General features: G+C 43.4%; 1 protein-coding gene across 1 annotated transcript in view; it reads right to left on the reverse strand.

The window, feature by feature from the left end:
• The window catches only part of LOC109893748 (fibroblast growth factor receptor-like 1), a 47272-nt gene that overhangs the window by 5913 nt on the left and 18241 nt on the right, over positions 1–23118 (reverse strand). Inside the window, exons 3-5 of the mRNA XM_031828930.1 lie at positions 19957–20229; positions 2155–2241; positions 1745–2029 (exon numbers count right to left, since the gene is read on the reverse strand). Coding sequence (XP_031684790.1) covers positions 1745–2029; positions 2155–2241; positions 19957–20229 — 645 coding nt within the window. The remainder of the gene's footprint in view (positions 1–1744; positions 2030–2154; positions 2242–19956; positions 20230–23118) is intronic.

Raw genomic sequence — 23118 nt, forward strand, 5'->3', positions numbered from 1 at the left:
AGGGATACGAGTAACATTCATCCATGGAACAGGGATATGAGTAACATTCATCCATGGAGCAGGGATACGAGTAACATTCATCCATGGAACAGGGATATGAGTAACATTCATCCATGGAACAGGGATACGAGTAACATTCATCCATGGAGCAGGGATAAGAGTAACATTCATCCATAGAGCAGGTATACGAGTAAACATTCATCCATAGAGCAGGGATACGAGTAAAATTCATCCATGGAACAGGGATACGGGTAACATTCATCCATGGAGCAGGGATACGAGTAACATTCATCCATGGAGCAGGGATACGAGTAACATTCATCCATAGAGCAGGGATACGAGTAACATTCATCCATGGAGCAGGGATACGAGTAACATTCATCCATAGAGCAGGGATACGAGTAACATTCATCCATGGAGCAGGGATACGAGCAACATTCATCCATAGAGCAGGGATATGAGTAACATTCATCCATGGAGCAGGGATATGAGTAACATTCATCCATGGAGCAGGGATATGAGTAACATTCATCCATAGAGCAGGGATCGAGTAACATTCATCCATGGAGCAGGGATACGAGTAACATTCATCCATAGAGCAGGGATACGAGTAACATTCATCCATGGAGCAGGGATACAAGTAACATTCCTCCATGGAGCAGGGATACGAGTAACATTCATCCATGGAGCAGGGATACGAGTAACATTCATCCATGGAGCAGGGATACGAATAACATTCATCCATGGAGCAGGGATGCGAGTAACATTCATCCATGGAGCAGGGATACGAGTAACATTCATCCATGGAACAGGGATATGAGTAACATTCATCCATGGAACAGGGATACGAGTAACATTCATCCATGGAGCAGGGATACGAGTAACATTCATCCATAGAGCAGGGATACGAGTAACATTCATCCATGGAGCAAGGATACAAGTAAACATTCATCCATAGAGCAGGGACATGAGTAAACATTCATCCATAGAGCGGGGATACGAGTAACATTCATGCTTAGAGCAGGGATACGAGTAACATTCATCCATGGAGCGGGGATACGAGTAACATTCATGCTTAGAGCAGGGATACGAGTAGCATTCATCCATGGAGCAGGGATACGAGTAACATTCATCCATAGAGCAGGGATACGAGTAACATTCATCCATGGAGCAGGGATACCAGTAACATTCATCCATGGAGCAAGGATACAAGTAAACATTCATCCATAGAGCAGGGACTGGAGTAAACATTCATCCATAGAGCGGGGATTTGAGTAACATTCATCCATGGAGCAGGGATACGAGTAACATTCCTCCATGGAACAGGGATATGAGTAACATTCATCCATGGAGCAGGGATACGAGTAACATTCATCCATGGAACAGGGATATGAGTAACATTCATCCATGGAACAGGGATGTGAGTTAAGACTTACTGATCAAACTCAAAGTAAGGATCTCCAAAAGGTTGTGGTTCCACCTCAAATCCAGACCCAACATTACTACGATTACGTGGCAATTGTACCAATGTTGACCAGATTGATTTTCATCCATGATAGCCAAAAGTGATCATTATCACAACATCCATAGAACTCGGTCTGAAGGACTGTGATATATACTACATTATTATCTGGTTTCTTCCCCTGAGGATTCTACCACATACATTAGTTATGAGATCTTTCCAGGTAGACTGGCTCGTTAAGTGTATTTATGACTCTGACCTCTGTGACTCTCTGATACCTACGTATGACCTCCACTTTGTAGGTGGCATTGATCTCTCCGGCTCGGTTGGAGACCCTGCAGGTGTACCTGCCGCTGTTCTCCGGGGTCAGGTTCCTCAGGCTCAGGGTCCACTTCTTCTGGCGCCCCTCGCCCACCTCACTCTCCGTCAGTGGCCTGTCATCCTTCAGCCACACGATGTCTGGCCGAGGGTTACCGCTGGCCGTACACTTCAGCCGCACAGAACTCCCGACGGGCCGGGCGATCACACGCTTCCTCATTTTAGCAGGCTGGGTGAAACGGGGACGAACTTTGGGAAAAGGAGGAAGGAGAGTTTTGGGTTTAATACCTTGCAGAGATGGATACGAAAATCATGAAATAAGACTCAATGTAATGCAATTAACTGTAGTAATGTAACTTTTTTTATGATCCTACCTAGTTTTCCTGATAGGCCATCAGGGCCATACTCTGAGTCCACCCCACCAGGGACCCCTGGCCCAGTCTTATCAGCGCCAGAGTAATCTGTAAGGGAAAGGGGACAGAACATATCACTGTGAGAGAAAATAACCTTTTATCATTGCGGGCAAAAGATGCAGACTTTTCAACATAGAATTTAACATGGTATAATCGTTATGCCCAATAGGCACACAAAAAAGGCCTTAGAGGTCTTAACAGAGGGTGATGACAGAGATTATGAGGTAAGCCTATTAGGGTTTCACTAGTGGTGAAGGCTTCTGTGGCTGTTTGGGCTAATATCAACTAGAGTTCCTTTCTAGTTCTGATCTCAGATGGGTGTTTGTCTTGATTATTTCAAAGTTTGTAAACGATTTATATAATCGATTCGCATTCAAAAACAGCATCTGATCACTATCAATGAAGTTGTTATTATGGAGTAGACACTGGTTGTTAGTGAGAGTCTCTGTTTTACTGCTCCTTTAACCCAGGACACAAGTATGAAGCAGAGGGTTCAACAAACAGTGGGGGGAAAAATTCAGTTGAATTCAATGCTATTTGTTTCACACTTTTTACAATGTCATTGACACGGCCCACTTGACAAAGACAAAGCGCCCCCAGCCAAAGAGGCACAGTAAAACACTTGACTCCATCTGAGTAAATTTAGCATTTCTAGATAGGATACACTGAGGGGGTGCATGCTAAGGTCACACGCTGTAACATTTGGGAGTAATATGATCAGTTTTCATAAGTGCAGCTCTGGGAGACAGCTGTGGAGTTGATGTCATTGACTGACTGACTGACTTCATGTGGTGGAGCTGAGACATGGCTTAGTGAAAATATAATCAGTGAAACATAATAGATTGTTTGTAATGCATATCTACTTTGTGAGGTAGACATTGATTCATTTATGGTGCATATTAAGTTCCATGCCAATTACTACCATTTGGAATACCAAACATTATGACTGATTATAGAAGATCAACCAAAGCAGAGCGTCAGATAGATTACACATGATTCTACTGCACTTCATGGTATTAGTCATTCACAAACATTCAAATCTTTTCCAATATTCCAGCACTGAGTTTGTCATTTTTTTCGTAGCCTACTTTCTGAGGCTTCAGACTCAAATGTTTCCGCTATTCAATTGTAATATTGACGTCAAACACATTTCATAAGTATAGTGAATGTGTTATACAGTACTTAGAAAAAATGTTTCATAAGGCATATTTCATAAATATGAAGGTGCACAGTACAAATATGAGCAAAGCCATGCACCTTGTACCGAACTTGAGCTCAGTGTAGCCACCAGTAAAATGTCTCCAAATGCAGTTTGGAACACTTGATTCCCACTCCGCGTTTGAATAGGGCAGGTAGAGACCAGATGTGGCTTCTAACCCCCCACTCTAGCCGCCCTCCGACTCTCCCCAAAGCTCTCTAGAGTTCTTCGGGTACAAACCCTCCATTGTCTCTCCCCTCCAGCACCAGCCATGATGTCATGGCTATTTAAGGGCTTTAACTGGCCAACTATAATAACCCATTCCTTTTAAAAAAACAGCCTCCATTGGAAGAAATATTTCTCTGTTGCTCACTTGGGCTCTCCACATTCCTCCCGGTTCCTGAACCTCCAAATCTAAATAGAACACAGTCCCACACTGCCGGGATTTTCTTTTCACATTTTCTTTGTTCCTGAATCTACCTCCTCTCTATTTTTTGGAGGTCTTAGAAACAATGGCACCCTTTATGACTCTAGGCCTATACTACTATCCCAGGCTGCTATAGTCTTTACACAATGTTGGCTCACCGGACCCAGAGACTGGGGGGAGGCAGGACATCTCAGTGCTACCACATAATTGTTATTGTTGGAATACTGAAAAATAGAATTATCATTAAAAGGACAGGACTTGGATGACTCCCTGTCAGTCCTTTTTGTGTCCCCTCTCGCTTCTTGAGAGGGGCCCCATCCTCCCTGATCAAATAGCAACTAAGAGCAACAATCCACTAGGGTTTTGCAGGGCACAACATTTAAGGAATAAAACATTTGTATCCTCAGAATGGAAAATAAATTCTAAATACAGTACAATTGTACATTTTGAGATGGGAGAGAAAGGCAAATACCCACACACCCAGGCATATTCGGTTACAGAGATACTGTTGGGAAGGCAGGCAAAGTAAATGGCTAACAACAACCGAAGTGAATTGAATCCATTCAAACTGTCTCTGTAGTCTACTGTATCACTGGGTCTGGTGTGCTCCCCTTTTTGTCTCCTCTTCATTCACAAATCCAGCCACAGGAAATAGATCACTCTCACTCCCCTGGCCTTGAGCTTCAACTGAATCAAAGGAAAAGGCCCCATCATTCTGTGTGTCACAATGAGTTCCAGATGTTGTTGGGGACATTCTCATGTCCAGAGAAAGTAAGGAGTAAGTGGCCTTACATCACGACACTCTGGAAACCTCCAAACAACCACCATATGTTATCTGAACAGACAACAAAGTCTGTACTATCACTACTACTATCGCTACCACTGTACTATAGATATTTCAAGTGTCCATGTAGAAATTAAGGCTACCATGATCTCCTCTTTGTTTACATAGTTTGTGCAATCACTGTGTTAGAATATAAGCTTTACACTGTGCAACTTGTAAAATGTATCTATCTGGCTGTCTTTCAGTGTGGCAGTCATGTCCAAGTCTTGCAGCAGGAGGGGTGGAGCTGGGGGTGTATGGGAGGGATGAGGGGGATGAGGGGGGTCAGCTGTCAGGAGACCACCCCAAACAGCCAGCTGGGGGGATTGGGGAGGTGCCATGTTGCACTGGTTGACCAGATTCTTGGGATACACAACTAACAATTCTATGGAGAGAAAACGTTTTTGTAATGTTAACCTAATGTTCCCTTAGTTTGAGTGTCCAATTTTCCATTTGGGAAACATTCTCTATTTTAGCAAAAACTTTGAGAACCCTTTTAGCATGTTTTGGTGTTAAAGTTAGAACACTCTCCATGTCAGGCAGAACGTATCTAGAATGTGGTTACAATGTTCTCTATATTAATGTTCTAAATGCGCTTTATGGGACGTTGCAAGAACATTCATGTGTCCAGTTTTCTGAGGATTAGAAAAATATTCCATCAACGTTCTGCCAAACATACACAGAACATGGTTGTCATGTTCTCAGAATATCAGTGGTGTAAAGTAAAGTAAAACATTTTTTTTGGGGGGGGGGGGGGTATCTGTAATTTACTTTACTAATTTATATTTTTAACAACTTTCACTGCACATCATTCTTAAAGAAATGCTTTACTTTTTACTCCATACATTTTCTCAGACACCGAAAAGTACTCGTAGCAGGACAGGAAAATGGACTAATTCACACAATTATCAAGAGAACGTCCCTGGTCATCCTCACCGCCTCACTAAACATGAGTCGTTTGTAAATTATGGCTGAGTGTTGGAGTGTGCCCCTGGCTATCTGTAAATAAAAAATTAAAAAATAAATGGTGCCGTCTGGTTTGCTTAATATAAGTCACTTTAAACTATTTATACTTTTACATTTGATACTTAAGTATATGTTAGCAGTTACATTTACTTTTGATACTTGAGTAAAAGTTTTAAAGTATTTTGTTTTAAATATACTTAAGCAGGATTTTACTGGGTGACTTTCACATTAACTTGAATCATTTTCTATTAAGGTATCTTTACTTTTACTCAAGTATGACAATTGGGTACTTTTTCCACCACTGCAGAATATACAATATGAATGTTCTAGACACACTACAAATAGTCTGGGTAGCCATTTGACTAGATGTTCAGGAGTCTTATGGCTTGGGGGTAAAAGCTGTTTAGAAGCCTCTTGGACCTACTAGACTTGGCGCTCTGGTACCGCTTGTCGTGCGTTAGCAGAGAGAACATTCTTTGGCAATTTTTAGGGCCTCCTCTGACACCACCTGGTATAGAGGTCCCGGATGGAAGGAAGCTTGGCCCCAGTGATGTACTGGGCCGTTCTCACTACCCTCTGTAGTGCCTTGCGGTCGGAGGCCGAGCAGTTGCCATACCAGGCAGTGATGCAACCCGTCAGCATGTTCTTGATGGTGCAGCTGTAGAACCTTTTGAGGATCTGAGGACCCATGCCAAATCTTTTCAGTCTCCTGAGGGGAATAGGTTTTGTCGTGCCCTCTTCACGGCTGTCTTGGTGTGCTTGGGCCATGTTAGTTTGTTGGTGATGTGGACAGCAAGGAACTTGAAGCTCTCAACCTGCTCCACTGCAGCCCCTGTCAATGAAAATGGGGGGTACTCGGTCCTCTTTTTCCTGTCGTCCACAATAATCTCCTTTGTCTTGTTGGCAAGGGTAGGAACTCACACAGTACTTTTAACATAGTGTTTTCAACTTACATATTTGACATACATTGTGCATGTTCATTTATACAGTCATTATTATTCTACATGTCCTCACCTGGGATTTGAACTCACAAACTCTTGGTTCATGGTATTCAGATCCTCCTGCTATGCCACCATGTCTGTTTCAGTCATCAGTTAGACTATTCTCTCATCATTGATTTGATTTACTAATTGTTTTTACTTACTTATTGTTTTCTAATGTTCGTGGGTCATATTAACCTGTTTTAACGATACTCCTGAATCACTATGATCAATACAGGTTTTTCTTGAGTGTACTTTTAACAGAGCTGATCCTATTGCTTACACCTATCAAGTTGTTTATGGGGTTTTATGGTTTCTTTTGGACATGGCCTAACTGTACTCTCCCAGGACAGTGGTTAGGGTGTTCGTCATTAGGGCTGTTGGCACAGTATGTTAATGTAATTATTTGAAAACAGTTACAACATACTTATCTGATCTAATTAAAATGCGTTTCTCATTGAAAGATGGGAATCGGTAGAATTCTAGATAGATTTTCCTTTGAGATGCTCAGCTATTATCTTTTTGTTCGATTTCGCTTGAGGAACTATGCTAGTCACTCAATTGGTTATCCTTCCGACTGGCGGCAGGATGAGTTAGATATTAATTTCAAAGTAATTCTCTACCACGTGTGTGATGCGAGGAGCATCACTTCCTCTTATCTTCCCTCGGCTACGCGAGTGAGCGAGAAGTGGATGTAGAAGACTCCGTAGGTTAGTTTTGAGTGTAGAGTATATTCCTTTTTGGGTGAAGCTTGCTCCTCCTATGAGTGCTCTGCAGTGTCTTTTTGTCTTAACTGTTTTCTTACAGGTCGACACCGTACTACGAAGCAGGGTGATGTGTTTGGGCAAACCTGTTCCCGGAGCGAGGTTAAACGTTAGTTGTCTCACTGCGAATTGCGTTGCTTGTTAGCTTCAGCTGGACGTTAGCCTCTGGAGATTGAGGTAGGCTGGGTACCGAGCCTACCCAGGCTAGGTGAGATTGGGTGTTCTCTAGCTAAACACCGTTGCTCTTCGCATCCTCGTTAGCATTCTTTCATACTGGCTCGAGGTGCAGCTGTTTCCGGAGTGTGATTCAAAACTCGCGCCTCACTAATCTCGCGAGAGTTTGCCAGTCAGTTCTCAGGACCTATTCTCACACGGTCTATTACTGTAGCAGTTGAGTTTGGCTTCTCACATCCATACCTTTTGGGGATTGTGAGTGGAATTTCCCGAAATATATTCTGATACCCCTAGAATAAATTATTATTTAATTCACATATAGCCCTGAGAACAGAACTACTTTATACTTACACCTGATATACTATTAAAGGGGTGTTATGCAGATTATATGTTCTATAAGACATACAAAAGTATGTGGACACCTGCTAGTCAAAGATCTCATTCCAAAATCATGGGCATTAATATGGAGTTGGTCCCTATTTTGCAGTTATAACAGCCTCTACTCATCTGGGAAGGCTTTCCAATAGATGGTGGAACATTGCTGCAGGAATTTGCTTCCATTCAGCCACGAGCATCAGTGAGGTTGGGCACTGATGTTGGGTGATTAGGCCTGGCTCGCAGTTGGTGTTCCAATTCATCCCAAAGGTGTTTGATGGGGTTGAGGTCAGGGCTCTGTGCAGGAGCTCTAGGATTCTGAACGCTCTAGATATTAAACCAGCCTGGGCAGAGTGTACAGTGTATTCGGGAAGTATTCATACCCCTAACACTTTTTCCACATTTTGTTACGTTACAGCCTTATTCTAATTTATTTTTTATTTTTACAGAAATACCTTATTTACATAGGTATTCAGACCCTTTGCTATAAGACTTGAAATTGAGCTCGGGTGCATCCTGTTTCCAAACTGAGCAATCGGGGAGAAGGGCCTTGGTCAGGGAGATCCAGAGTTCCTCTGTGGAGATGGGAGACCCTTCCAGAAGGACAACCATCTCTGCATCGCTCCACTAATCAGGCCTTTATGGTAGAGTGGCTAGACGGAAGCCACACCTCAATTAAAAGGACATGACAGCCCACTTGGAGTTTGCCAAAAGGCACCTAAAGGACTCTCAGACCATGAGAAATAAGACTCTGGTCTGATGAAACCAAGATTGAACTCTTTGGTCTGAATGCCAAGTGTCACGTCTGGAGGAAACCTGGCACCATCCCTACGGTGAAGCATGGTGGTGGCAGCATCATGCTGTGGGGATGTTTTTCAGTGGCAGGGACTGGGAGACTAGTCAGGATCAAGGGAAAGATTAACAGAGCAAAGTACAGAGAGCTCCTTGATGAAAACCTGCTCCAGAGCACTCAGAACTGGGGTGACAGTTCACCTTCCAACAGGACAACGACTAAGCACACAGCCAAGTCAATGCAGGAGTGGCCTTATGACAAGTCTCTGAATGTCCTTGAGTGGCTCAGCCAGAGCCCGGACTGATCTAACATCTCTGGAGAGACCTGAAAATATCTCACCAAATACAGGTGTGCTGAGCATGTAGCATCATACCCAATAAGACACAAGGCTGTAATCACTGCCAAAGATGCTTCAACAAAGTACTGAGTAAAGGGTCTGAAAACTTATGTAAATTATGAAAAAGCAATTGAATACATTTTAGAACAAGGCTGTAATGTAACAATGTGGAAAAAGTGGAGGGGTCTGAATACTTTCCGAATGCACTGTACATTCCTCAGTGCTCCAAGTTCTCCAATGAACTGCGTCAACTTGGGCTAAGGTGAACTCAAGGTTCCATGTCTCAAGCCAGTGAAAGCACTGGACCTTCATGTCTTCGGCTGAGGAGTTGGGACTGGACCAGTACCCTATCATGGACCCCATTGTTGCGGCCATGATTCTCCCAGACAAGGAGATCATTGGTAGATCTCACCAGTGTCCTCCGGGAACTCATCGGGCTGCTGTGTCATGTACATGTTGACGTACACGACACAGATCGTGTACATCAATATCATGAGCCCCAGGGGGCATGGAGGTGGCTAAGGCTGTTAGCACCATTTCTCTGTTCACGTGACCTGGGAGCAGAACCTTTGGAAGGAAGGCCGGATTAGGCAGCAGAGTAGAGCTCGCTTTACCCGGGACTGGGCTGCCAAGCGGCCCATCCTGCTCTTCATCCTGACATGCTGAAATGGCTGCTGCGCATCATCAAACAAAGACCTCAAGAACTGGAGCACAGTTCTTATGCCGCAAGATTCTGGAGCAACACCCATAAGAGTCTCCAGCTTCAGCGATTTTTGCAGTTCGTTCCAGTCATTGGCAGCAGAGAACTGGAAGGAAAGGCAGCCAAAGCAGGAATTGGCTTTGGGGGTGACTAGTGAAATATACCTGCTGGAGTGTGTGCTGCGGGTGGGTGCTGCTATGGTGACAAGTGAACTGAGATAAGGTGGGGCTTTACCTAGCAAAGACTTATAGATGACCTGGAGCCAGTGGGTTTGGCGACGAGTATGAAGCGAGGGCCAGCCAACGAGAGCATACAGGTCGCAGTGGTGGGTAGTATGTGGGGCTTTGGTGACAAAACGGATGGCACTGTGATAGACTGCATCCAATTTGTTGAGTAGAGTGTTGGAGGCTATTTTGTAAATGACATTGCCGAAGTCAAGGATCGGTAGGATAGTCAGTTTTACGAGGGTATGTTTGGCAGCATGAGTGAAGGATGCTTTGTTTGTTGCGAAATAGGAAGCCGATTTTAGATGTGGTGATTGACAGAGTCGAAAGCCTTGGACAGGTCGATGAATACGGCTGCACAGTATTGTCTCTTATTGATGGCAGTTATGATATCGTTTAGGACCTTGAGCGTGGCTGAGGTGCACCCATGATCAGCTCGGAAGCCAGATTGCATAGCGGAGAAGGTACTGTGGGTTTCGAAATGGTCGGTGATCTGTTAACTTGGCTTTCGAAGACCTTAGATATTGGTCTGTAGCAGTATGGGTCTAGAGTGTCTCCCCCTTTGAAGAGGGGGATGACCACGGAAGCTTTCTGTCTCAGCCTCCTGTCTCAGCCTCCAGTATTTATGCTGCAGTAGTTTATGTGTCGGGGGGCTGGGGTCAGTTTGTTATATCTGGAGTACTTCTCCTGTCCTATTCGGTGTCCTGTGTGAATCTAAGTGTGCTTTCTCTAATTCTCTCCTTCTCTCTCTCGGAGGACCTGAGCCCTAGGACCATGCCCCAGGATTACCTGACATGATGACTCCTTGCTGTCCCCAGTCCACCTGGCCGTGCTGCTGCTCCAGTTTCAACTGTTCTGCCTTCTTATTATTCGAACATGCTGACCATTTATGAACATTTGAACATCTTGGCCATGTTCTGTTATAATCTCCACCCGGCACAGCCAGAAGAGGACTGGCCACCCCACATATGCTCTCTCTAATTCTCTCTTTTTTTCTCTCTCTCGGAGGACCTGAGCCCTAGGACCATGCCCCAGGACTACCTGACATGATGACTCCTTGCTGTCCCCAGTCCATCTGACCGTGCTGCTGCTCCAGTTTCAACTGTTCTGCCTTATTATTATACGACCATGCTGGTCATTTATGAACATTTGAACATCTGGGCCATGTTCTGTTATAATCTCCACCCGGCACAGCCAGAAGAGGACTGGCCACCCCACATAGCCTGGTTCCTCTCTAGGTTTCTTCCTAGGTTTTGGCCTTTCTAGGGAGTTTTTCCTAGCCACCGTGCTTCTACACCTGCATTGCTTGCTGTTTGGGGTTTTAGGCTGGGTTTCTGTACAGCACTTTGAGATATCAGCTGATGTACGAAGGGCTATATAAATAAATTTGATTTGATTTGAAGCTTTCCCATCTTTGGGGATCTCAGACGATACGAAAGAGAGGTTGAACAGGCTAGTAATAGGGGTTGCAACAATTTCAGCAGATCATTTTAGAAAGAGAGGGTCCAGATTGTCTAGCCCGGCTGATTTGTAGGGATCCAGATTTTGCAGCTCTTTCAGAACATCAGCTATCTGGATTTGGGTGAAGGAGAAATGGGAAAGGCTTGGGCGAGTTGCTTTAGGGGTAGGGGTACCCAGGTGGAAAGCATGGCCAGCCGTAGAAAAATGCTTATTGAAATTCTCAATTATCGTGGATTTATCGGTGGTGACAGTGGTTCCTAGCCTCAGTGCAGTGGGCAGCTGGGAGGAGGTGCTCTTATTCTCCATGGACTTTAGTGTCCCAGAACCTTTTTGAGTTTGTGCTACAGGATGCAAATTTCTGTTTGAAAAAGCTAGCCTTAGCTTTCCTAACTGCTTAGAGGGCAAGTTGGTCAGGATGATATCTAAGTGGGTGCCCATCGTTATGGATTTAGTGTTGTACCTGGTAGGTTCCTTAACGTCTTGGTGACAGGGAGCAGTATTGCTATTCTGTCCCCAGATGCTAATTTATGCATAGTATTAATAGTATTGGATAGAAGTTTCCATCCCTCTATCCCTCTGAAGTTTCTAAAACTGTTTGAATGATGTCTGTGAGTATAACAGAACTCATATGGCAGGTGAAAACCTGAGACAAATCTAACCAAGAATTGGGAAATCTGAGGTTTGTAGTTTAATTTAAGTGATTGCCTATCCAATATGCTGTGTCTATGGGGCCAGATTGTAATTCCCAAGGCTTCCAGCAGATGTCAAGTCTTTAGAAAGTTGTTTGAGGCTTCTATTGTGGAAGGGAGTCGAATAAGAGCTGTTTCAACAAGTAGACAGGCTGTGGCCAATCAGTTGTTTACTGCGCGGTCACGCGGGCGCGCCGTTCCTTCTTTTTCCTCTGTAATGAATACGCTATTGTCCGGTTGGAATATTATTGAAGATTTATTATAAAAAGACCCTAAGGATTGACTGTAAACATCGTTTGACATGTCGAACTGCTTTGCTTTATCTTGGCCAGGTCGCAATTGTAAATGAGTACTTGTTCTCAACTTGCCTACCTGGTTAAATAAAGGTGAAATAAATAAATAAATAAAATTCAACAAACTGTAATGGAACTCTTTTGACTTTTCGTCTGGATTTTGAGCTCAAGCATTGTGCTTTTGGAATAGTGAACTAAACGCGTGAACAAAACTGAGGTATTTGGACATAAATATGGACGTAATCGAACAAAACTAACTTTTCTTGTGGAAGTGGGAGTCCTTGGAGTGCATTCCGATGAAGATCAGCAAAGGTAAGTGAAGATTTATAATGCTATTTATGACTTTTGTTGACTTTTGGTGGGTAATTGTATGGCTTGCTTTTGTGGCTGAACGCTGTTCTCAGATTATTGAATATTGTGCTTTTGCCGTAAAGCTTTTTTGAAATCTGACACAGCGGTTGCATTAAGAACAAGTTTATCTTTAATTCTATGTAAAACATGTATCTTTCATCAAAGTTTATGATGTGTATTTATGTTATTTGATGTGGCTCTCTGCAATTTCTCCGGATGTTTTGGAGGCATTTCTGAACATGGCGCCAATGTAAACTGAGATTCTTGGATATAAATATGAACTTGATCAAACAAAACATACATGTATTGTGTAACATTGAGTCCTGGGAGTGTCATCTGATGAAGATCGTCAAAGGTTAGTGATTAATTGTATCTATATTTCTGCTTTTTGTGACACCTCTCTTTGGTTGGAAAATGGCTGAATGCTTTCTGTGACTAGTTGCTGACCTAACATAATGATATGTTCTGCTTTCGCCGAAAAGCCTTTTTGAAATCGGACACTGTGGTTGGATTAACGAGAAGTGTATCTTTAAAATGGTGTAAAATACTTGTATGGTTGAGGAATTTTAATTTTGAGATTTCTGTTGTTTTGAATTTGGCGCCCTGCAATTTCACTGGCTGTTGGCGAGGTGGGACGCTAGCGTCCCGAACGATCCCGGAGAGGTTAATAATTTGTGTGAGATTGAGGGCATCTAGCTTAGATTGTAGGACGGCCGGGGTGTTAAGCATATCCCGGTTTAGGTCCCCTAACAGTGCGAACTCTGCCCCCCATCTATCTTCAATCTATTCACATATGGTGTCCAGGGCACAGCTGGGGTCTATAACAAGCGGCAACAGTGAGAGACTTGTTTCTGGAAACGTGGATAAAAAAAAAAAGTAGATGCTCAAATTGTTTGGGAAGACCTGGAAAGTATGACAGAACTCTGCAGGCTATCTCTGCAGTATATTGCAACTCCGCCCCCTTGGTCATTTCTATCTTGTCGGAAGATGTTATAGTTAGGGATGTAAATTTCAGGATTTTTGGTGGCCTTCCTAAGCCATGAGTCAGACACGGCTAGGACATCAGGGTTGGCAGAGTGTGCTAAAGTAGTGAATAAAACAAACTTAGTGAGGAGGCTTCTAATGTTAACATGCATGAAACCAAGGCTTTTACGGTTACAGAAGTCAACAAATGAGAGCGCCTGGGGAATGGGAGTGGTGCTGGGGGCTGCAGGGCCTGGGTTAACCTCTACATCACCGGAGGAGGAGCAGGATAAGGGTACAGCTAAAGGCTATAAGAACTGGTCGTCTAGTGCATTCAGAACAGAGAGTAAAAGGAGCAGATTTCTGGGCGCGGAAGAATAGATTCAAGGCGTACAGTGGAGATAAACCTAGGCATTGAGTGACGATGAGAGAGGTTTTGTCTCTAGAGGCACCATTTAAGCCAGGTGAGGTCACTGCATGTGTGGGGGGGGTGTAACAAAAGCACTATCTAAGGCATATTGGGCAAGGCTAGGGGCTCTACAGTGAAATAAGATAATAATCATTAACCAAAACAGCAATAGACGAGGCATATTGACATTAGGGAGAGGCATGTGTAGCTGAGTGATCATAGGGTCCAATGAGTAGCACTAAATGAGTCAGGGAGCCAATTCCGTAGTCGCTGCTATGCTAGGTGAGCTGGAGACACAGCGATTCAGACAGCTATGGGGCCGGGGCTAGCAGATGGGCATCCAGCGACATAGCAACGGAAGAGCCTATTGAAACCACCTCGGACGGTTATGTCGGCAGACCAGTCATGATGGATTGGTGGGGCTCTGCGTCGGCAATAAAGGGTGGACCTCTTTGGCTAGCTGGGAGATGGGCCTAGCTCGAGGCTAGCTCCAGGCTAACTGGTGCTTGCTTTTGGACAGAGACGTTAGCCAGGAGTAGCCACTCGGATAGCAGCTAGCTAGCTGTGATAATCCAGTGTAAAGGTTCAGCGCTTGCGGTAGGAATCTGGAGATGTGGTAGAGAAAAAGCAGTCCGATATGCTCTGGGTTGATATCACGCTGTGCAGACTGGCAGGAATTGACCGGGCTGAAGCTGGCCGATGTCCGAGTTAACGGTGAGGATCGCTAGGACTCGCTAACTGACAAAATATATACGAAGAAAACGATATATACACAGGACTGGATGGGACAAGACAAAAACATACATCCAACTGCTATGCCATCAAGCCAGCTAAAGGTGAAGACCGCTAGCCGTGGTTAACAGTGACTACTAGCTAGTAGCTAGTTAGCTGGCTAGCTTCTGATGGTGGTTCCAGTTATAAGGTATAAAAATAGCAGATCCGTACCACATTGGGTGAGGTGGGTTGCAGGAAAGTATATTTAGATTGTAGGTGGAAAGTGAGATTAAAACATATACGAAAAAAAACTTGGCAACCACCTGTCAGGTGGATGGATTATCTTGGCAACCACCTGTCAGGTGGATGGATTATCTTGGCAACCACCTGTCAGGTGGATGGATTATCTTGGCAACCACCTGTCAGGTGGATGGATTATCTTGGCAAAGCAGAAATGCTTACTAACTTGGATGAAAACAAATTTGTGCACAACATTAGAGAGAAGCCGTTTGTGCATATTGAACATTTCTGGGACCTTTTATTTCAGTTCATGAAACATGGGACCAACACTTTACATGTTGTGTTTATCTATTTTTTTCAGCATAAATCAAATCCATGATGAGAATACGCCACCAGACACGGACCTGGTGGCGTAGCAGGAAGATTGGAGTACCATGAACCAAGAGGTTGAGTTGAAATCCCAGGTGAGGGCATGTTGAATAATAATGACCGTATAAATGAACATGTACATTCTAATCATACATTTTAAATGCACTGTTTGTGACTATTCCTAATCTTGCCAACAGACAAAGAGTAATGAATGGATTAGTGGTTCACCAATCATGGCCTTGATTGGCTAGACAACGATAATACGTGATGTATAATATATTTTTCTTTGGCTACAAATGTTCCTGCAATGTTCGCATGAAACATTTCTAGAACATTAATATCTTATGTTCTGAGAACAAGGCAACCATGTTCTGTGTATGTTTGGTGGGACACTGATGGAATATTCTCCTAACCCACAGAAAACTGGGCACATTAATGTTCTTGCAATGTTCCCATGAAACGTATCTAGAACATTCATATCTTACGTTCTGAGAACATAGTAACCATATTCAGGGTAAGTTCTATTTGACATTTTGGCAATGAGACCCTTTATGAACTTGTGGATACCATTTTTATGTCTCTGCGTGCAGTTTGAAGGAAGTTGCTAACCAGCACTAGGACAATTGCTAACTATTGTTAGCACAATGACTAGAAGTCACTACGGGCCTTAAGCTTGAAAGCAGGCCAGGATATTGTCGCCACTGTTTCCCTGAACAGCACTTGAACTGACTGCAGTTGTTTCTTAATCTTTTTCTTTCTGAGCTCAAGTAAAAACAAAGTCAAATGATGGATACTGTTCGCAGAGCTACATTGGAAGCTGGCCAGTATTACACTTCCCATTTACAATAAATCTCCTCTCTGAAGACACTACCAGCCTTCCCCACCAGGCATTGAACTACATACAAAACACAGTAGGAAAAAAGAAGGAAGTGAAGCGCCGCTAAGGTACACAACAGTAGATTTTGGTAGACAGAATGTGCTCTTTGCTATAAGGGGTCAATTGGTCATCAAAAAGAAAAGAGGACCAAGGCACTCTTCATATAAAAACTCAGACTTGTTTCGGCTGCATGCCCTTCATCAGGGAGTTTTTAAACTTTTAACATGCCATACAAATAAAGGCATTTTAATGAATTATATGAAGAGTACATACAAAACACAATTAAGATGTTTAACAATTAGGCACATCAAGAGGTACAATAATTTCACCATTGATTGGAAAGTGCCGCTCACAATAAGTATGGACCATTCTACCGTTTTTAGGCTGTCAGTTCTCTCAATGTTCAGTCCGGTAAATGTTTTAAAATGAGGCTCCCCTAATCTCCCTAGCCCAAAAAGCCTCTGACTGCACTGCACCCCTGATGGAACAATTACCTTTAAAAACAAACAAACTGGTGGTGTGTGCCAGTCCCAGACTGGGATGATGGATGAGAGAAGGGCGGGGGGGTCTCTGTGGTCTTACAAAACAGAGATGTACAATGACTGCTGAGAGGCTAGTGTTGGGTTGTCACGCATTCACCACAAACGGTGGGAAAGGAAAACAGAACGAACTCCATCTGTATGAAGAACGAGGCCAAACAGTTTGTGGTGGAGATCAGAGAGGGTGAAAATAATGTTTTTCAGTAATATAAAATACACATAAGAAAACAGTATGCCTTTAATAATAAACAAAAATCTCTTTCCTGGGAGTAGGTAGAGTAGGTATCTAGTAATACAGGCAGGCAGGTTGCAGCTGTACATAGTCTATTGGTAAATAGCCCACCCTTTTTCACCTACCTCATCCCCATACTGTTTTTATTTATTTACTTTTCTGCTCTTTTGCACACCAATATCTCTACCTGTACATGACCATCTGATCATTCATCACTCCAGTGTTAATCTGCAAAAGTGTAATTATTTGCCTACCTCCTCATGCCTTTTGCACACATTGTATATAGACTCCCCCTTTGGTTTCTACTGTGTTATTGACTTGTTAATGGTTTACTCCATGTGTAACTCTTTGTCTGCTCACACTGCTATGCTTTATCTTGGCCAGGTCGCAGTTGCAAATGAGAACTTGTTCTCAACTAGCCTACCTGGTTAAATAAAGGTGTTCTCAACTAGCCTACCTGGTTAAATAAAGGTGTTCTCAACTAGCCTACCTGGTTAAATAAAGGTGTTCTCAACTAGCCTACCTGGTTAAATAAAGGTGTTCTCAACTAGCCTACCTGGTTAAATAAAGGTGTTCTCAACTAGCCTACCTGGTTAAATAAAGGTGTTCTCAACTAGCCTACCTGGTTAAATAAAGGTGTTCTCAACTAGCCTACCTGGTTAAATAAAGGTGTTCTCAACTAGCCTACCTGGTTAAATAAAGGTGTTCTCAACTAGCCTACCTGGTTAAATAAAGGTGTTCTCAACTAGCCTACCTGGTTAAATAAAGGTGTTCTCAACTAGCCTACCTGGTTAAATAAAGGTGTTCTCAACTAGCCTACCTGGTTAAATAAAGGTGTTCTCAACTAGCCTACCTGGTTAAATAAAGGTGTTCTCAACTAGCCTACCTGGTTAAATAAAGGTGTTCTCAACTAGCCTACCTGGTTAAATAAAGGTGTTCTCAACTAGCCTACCTGGTTAAATAAAGGTGTTCTCAACTAGCCTACCTGGTTAAATAAAGGTGTTCTCAACTAGCCTACCTGGTTAAATAAAGGTGTTCTCAACTAGCCTACCTGGTTAAATAAAGGTGTTCTCAACTAGCCTACCTGGTTAAATAAAGGTGTTCTCAACTAGCCTACCTGGTTAAATAAAGGTGTTCTCAACTAGCCTACCTGGTTAAATAAAGGTGAAATAAAAAAATTTAAAAAATAAAGGTTGAACAGGTTGAAGTTATCTTATACAATCTCACCCTGCTTCAGCGCTACTGAAGGCTAGAATACTTTTCATTACATAGTACAGGGCTCCCGAGTGGCGCAAGACACTGAATCTCAGTGCAAGAGGTGTCACTGCAGTACCTGGTTCGAATCCAGGATGCATCACATTTGGCCGTGATTGGGAGTCCCATAGGGCGGTGCACAATTGGCCCAGCGTCGTCCGGGTTTGGGCAGGGTAGACCGTCATTGTAAATAAGAATTTGTTCTTAACTGACTTGCCTAGTTAAATAAAAAACAGGAAGGCCAAGCTAGATAAATCAGTGAGTTACACACAATACTGTGTAAGGAGAGATATGCTATCTATCATTTGGATAAATTGACTGACTCAATGATTTATACACTGTGCTGCACTGTGCAATCATAGAGATATTTCTGAACTGAGCATGGTCCAATGTAAATCATGTGGGCAACCTGACACTGCAGGTTATTATTATCACAGCGAAGAGTTTACATGACGTAACAGCAATGTACAGTAAAATAATGTATTATAAGTACAGCAGACAGCCATGACATTGATGAAATACACTCGTGTGAACTTTGACATTCCTCCTCTTGGTGGGCCTATAGTGTATATCTAACCAGGAAAAATCAACAGTTTTGCACTCTTGTTGACATCTCAGTCAACTTCATATTGAACAGGAGCAAAAATAACTTTGTTAGAATCACATTTCCCCAGATCCGCATCCGACCCTATGATACTCGCTACACAATGGACATCATTCTCTTTCCCCACTGTTATCCTGATCTGATTTATGTGATTAGAGTTCTACCCCAAAACAAGGCCAGTGTGAGAAACCATCACAAGACCAGGAAGCAGCTCCTCCGGTCGGCCCCTGCTCTCCCCTCTCCTCCCCTGCAGGAGGCTCTGGACCTAATTAGGCATCTTAGAGTAATTAAACTAAACAGAGCTTTCACGCTCCACTCCTCTCATTCATCACGCTCTACTCAAGCACAGAGCCATCCTACTGTACTGTATGTACAGAGGCAGAGAGAGCAGCACTACGGCCTTAGTGGAGGAAGTAGACCAGTGACCAGTAGCTTGACTTAACTTACTGAGAGTTTAAATGCTTGACTCTTGCACACCACATCATGTCCTCTTATATGCTTTACAGGGCTTCATAGGTTAATGTTAAGGTGAACATGTGTCTTGTTGGACTATTCCGAATTAAAGAGCCTCTGCTTTAACAATACAGAGTTTAGCCTGGGGATAGGGAAGAAGTTAATATAGGCTTGAGTCACCGAGGATGATGCAATATGAAACAACATCCCATGCTGCTGTTGACTTTGGGATTGAGCAGTATAGGATATAACAGATATAAGAGAGGGGGGGACTAACTTCAATCCCCTTTCCTAAATCCCCTTATTTCAGAGCCATGAATCCATGGTGCATGGTATTGTCTTTTAACATCTGCATATCGACACGATCTTGACCTGAGCGGAAGAGTTAAGTGACTGACTAAATTGTTTCCTCAAAAGATGATGGCAAGTTTTGAGTCATGTACATGGTTTCTGGGTAGCATCATCGTAAAGGTGATTTCACGGTGAATGGTTTTACTTGGCAAACAGTAATATACTGTAATGTAGAGCAGACTGCAAGACACCTTTCTACTTACCGATGACAATGAGGGTATAGTTGATATTAACGCTGCCGAAGCCATTGGTGGCTTTGCAGACGTAGGTTCCAGCATCCTCGGCCTCTACCTCCTTGATCTTCAGGCCCAGGCGGAGGATGCGGAAGCGGATCCAGCCGCTGTGGATGTTGCGGCCGTCCTTGGTCCACATGATGAGGGGTGGAGGGTCTCCCTCCACAGAGCATGGTAGCTTGATGGAACTCCCCAGGCGCACTGGCTGTCTGTGGGCCACCCTCTCAGACACCCACGGAGGACCTGGAGCAACACACACAAATTGAGTTGAACCATATGTATGTTCAACAACAGTCTTCATTTAATCTAGACATATAATACAGACTACATTGATATACATCAATAAACCACATAGTACTGTAACTCATCTCTAATTTGAACTGATTTGATACCAATTGATCTCTGACTTGGGCTGGATTGAATTAAGCAAAAACCCTTGAATGCTTTTTGGGAAGACGTGGGGGCTTATTCATTACCCCTTCTTTCGTCTGATTACGAGAGATGTTGAAACCAGATTGTAATAATTGGACTAGCCTTGTCATCCATTACAGACAGAGTTGGAGGCTCTGGCTCTGGTTGTATGTAGCGTGCGGGAGATCAAAGCGCAACGGAGAGGGCAGGGCCACTGTGGGGTGGACAGCAGCCCCGCTCCCTGCTCCTAATTGGCTCAGGTTGGCCTCCTCTGATCTGGTGAAGTGGAGCTGGCTCAGACAACCTGTGATAGTCAAGTTACTTAGGAAGCCTGCACAATTCACTGAGACAGCTTAAAGCAGCAGTAGTGCTGAACCAGATCACAACATAACAGAGAAACTGAGCACAGTGAAACAACAGAAATTAGCAGATGAGTAGGGTAAACAATGTGGAGAATGCAACGTAATTTAACAAAACAGTTACTGCTCTTAAAATTAGCACTTGGCGTAGTCTGTCTTTCAATACAAATTGTCAGTCTGGTAGCAGTAAAACCTTTGGGAAGGCAGAATAAACAAGACCTCTCTCAACACACACTTAGTCACATTCCAACAGTGCATTTCACACATATGGTAAACAAGCAGTTCATTACAGAGATGGGGGTGTATAGGGAAGGGGGCTGCAGATAACTCCATCTGGGCCTTTATTGGTCACGTTGCTAACAGATGTGGCTGAACTCAACAGCAGGTAAAGGATCTGGAACCCTGGGCTGCCTGGGGGTAATAACCCTTGGGGGAGGTGGACTTCAGGGTCTGTTCATTGTAATGGTAACAGACCCCTCACAAGTTGTGTGTACCATTTTTTTAAACTGCATTATCAACACACTAATCTACTAGACTGCATAAAGTGGACAGTCAAAGGGTGAGTGTACGCTATCCTTTCACTCCACTCTGACTGCTCCATGAGAGAAGGTGAACCATATGCTATGTTAAATCCGTCTTACACACACACGCACAGACGTACTCCCAGATACGCACGTGGAGTGCACAGGCTCTGCCGTCCTCTTTGGCCTTCCTGTTCTGCAGCATGCACAGGAAATTGTAAGTGTCACTGTTTACGTCTGTGGGGAGAACGTGACCACAGTCTTTTTCGGGTTTTCAGCCGGCCCATATCTCACTCCTCTGCTACCATGAGAGTAGAACAGAGGGACTCAGTGTTCACTCCTCCTCAACAGACTATCTGCTCAGAACCACAGAGAGAGTGAGAGAGAGGTCACCGCACATGGAGGAAATACCCCCTGCCCAGCCTGAGTCTCAGCTTCACTAATTCATAAAGCTAATGAGTGTTAATCTAATGCAATCAACTGCTTCTAAATGTGCAATGACAACAGAGAAGCGACCTTCTACCACAGATGAAATAAACTACTAACTAATTTCTATCAACTAACCAGGCCTATAGCAAACTGTCAAAATGCACTAATTCAGCATTATCAGAACAAAGCCTTAGGGGTCAAGTTTTTCTAACCCCACATTCTCTTTCTTCTGTATCATGAGAATGATCTTTTGGAGAAATGTTATTTTCAAAGAGCGCATTGTTTATGCAAGAAGAAGAAAGTAGTATTTCTTTAGTGTTGTTAAAGAACTGAAAGCACTCACAAACACTTTTTTTGCCCCCTGAAAAAACACGTTGGCTTAATAAACTAGAAGAGGGCTTGGCAGCCACATCAAGTGCGTGGAATGTGCAACAAATGATTTCCTCCCTCCGTCTCTCCTCTTTAAAAGCCTTTTGATGTGCTTTGAAAGACAAGACATGAAGAGGTGCTGAAAGTCAAGGCCACCGTCTGAATAACGTAATAAGTGTTTGTGCAGTATGAATGACCACCATCCTCTCCTCAACAGAAATACTTCTCCTCCTCCATCTCAAGGACAGGTTCTTTTAAAATTGTAGCTGAAATGAAGCCTCAGATTAAATGCTTAGAGACAGAGACCCTCCCTGTGAAGTAAATACTCAATAGGTCCATTGCAGTGACATCAGTTTGTAACTCTGTTACACACTTAGATTCAGTTTGTTCTTTTACATGATCTATGACACACTGCATACTTCAATCTACTCTAACAAAGTCTGTTCATGTCAGTGGAGGAACTCTGTTACTAAACAGTGGGATGACAAATGGAACTCTGTTACTAAACAGTGGGATGACAAATGGAACTCTGTTACTAAACAGTGGGATGACAAATGGAACTCTGGAAGATTTACATCAAACGGGTCAGCACTTGAGTGTTTACACAACTGGTTTGCGTTATTAGTGTCCCTGTAAATGGAAAGCGATACATATGACCGCATGCATGAGCTTTCCCGTGTTGCCGTAATGGTGAAGGGCCTTATTTTAGCCGGGCTCTGCGTTAAAATGGAATCTTTCATTCGGCAGGGTAGCCTAGTGGTTAGAGCGTTGGACTAGTAATCGAAAGGTTGCAAGTTCGAATCCCCGAGCTGACAAGGTACAAATCTGTCGTTCTGCCCCTGAACAGGCAGTTAACCCACTGTTCCTAGGCTGTCATTGAAAATAAGAATTTTTTCTTAACTGACTTGCCTAGTAAAATAAAAGTAATAAAAAAAAAATAATCGACTCACAGAATTAGCTCTGTTTCTCTTTGCTCAATTTGGTGATGGATTATTTTAAGAGAAAAGGGCACATTAAACAAGAGGCATTCTTGTGATTCAGGC

This window comes from Oncorhynchus kisutch, linkage group LG7, assembly GCF_002021735.2.
Source record: "Oncorhynchus kisutch isolate 150728-3 linkage group LG7, Okis_V2, whole genome shotgun sequence".
NCBI classification, from domain to species: Eukaryota; Metazoa; Chordata; class Actinopteri; order Salmoniformes; family Salmonidae; genus Oncorhynchus; species Oncorhynchus kisutch.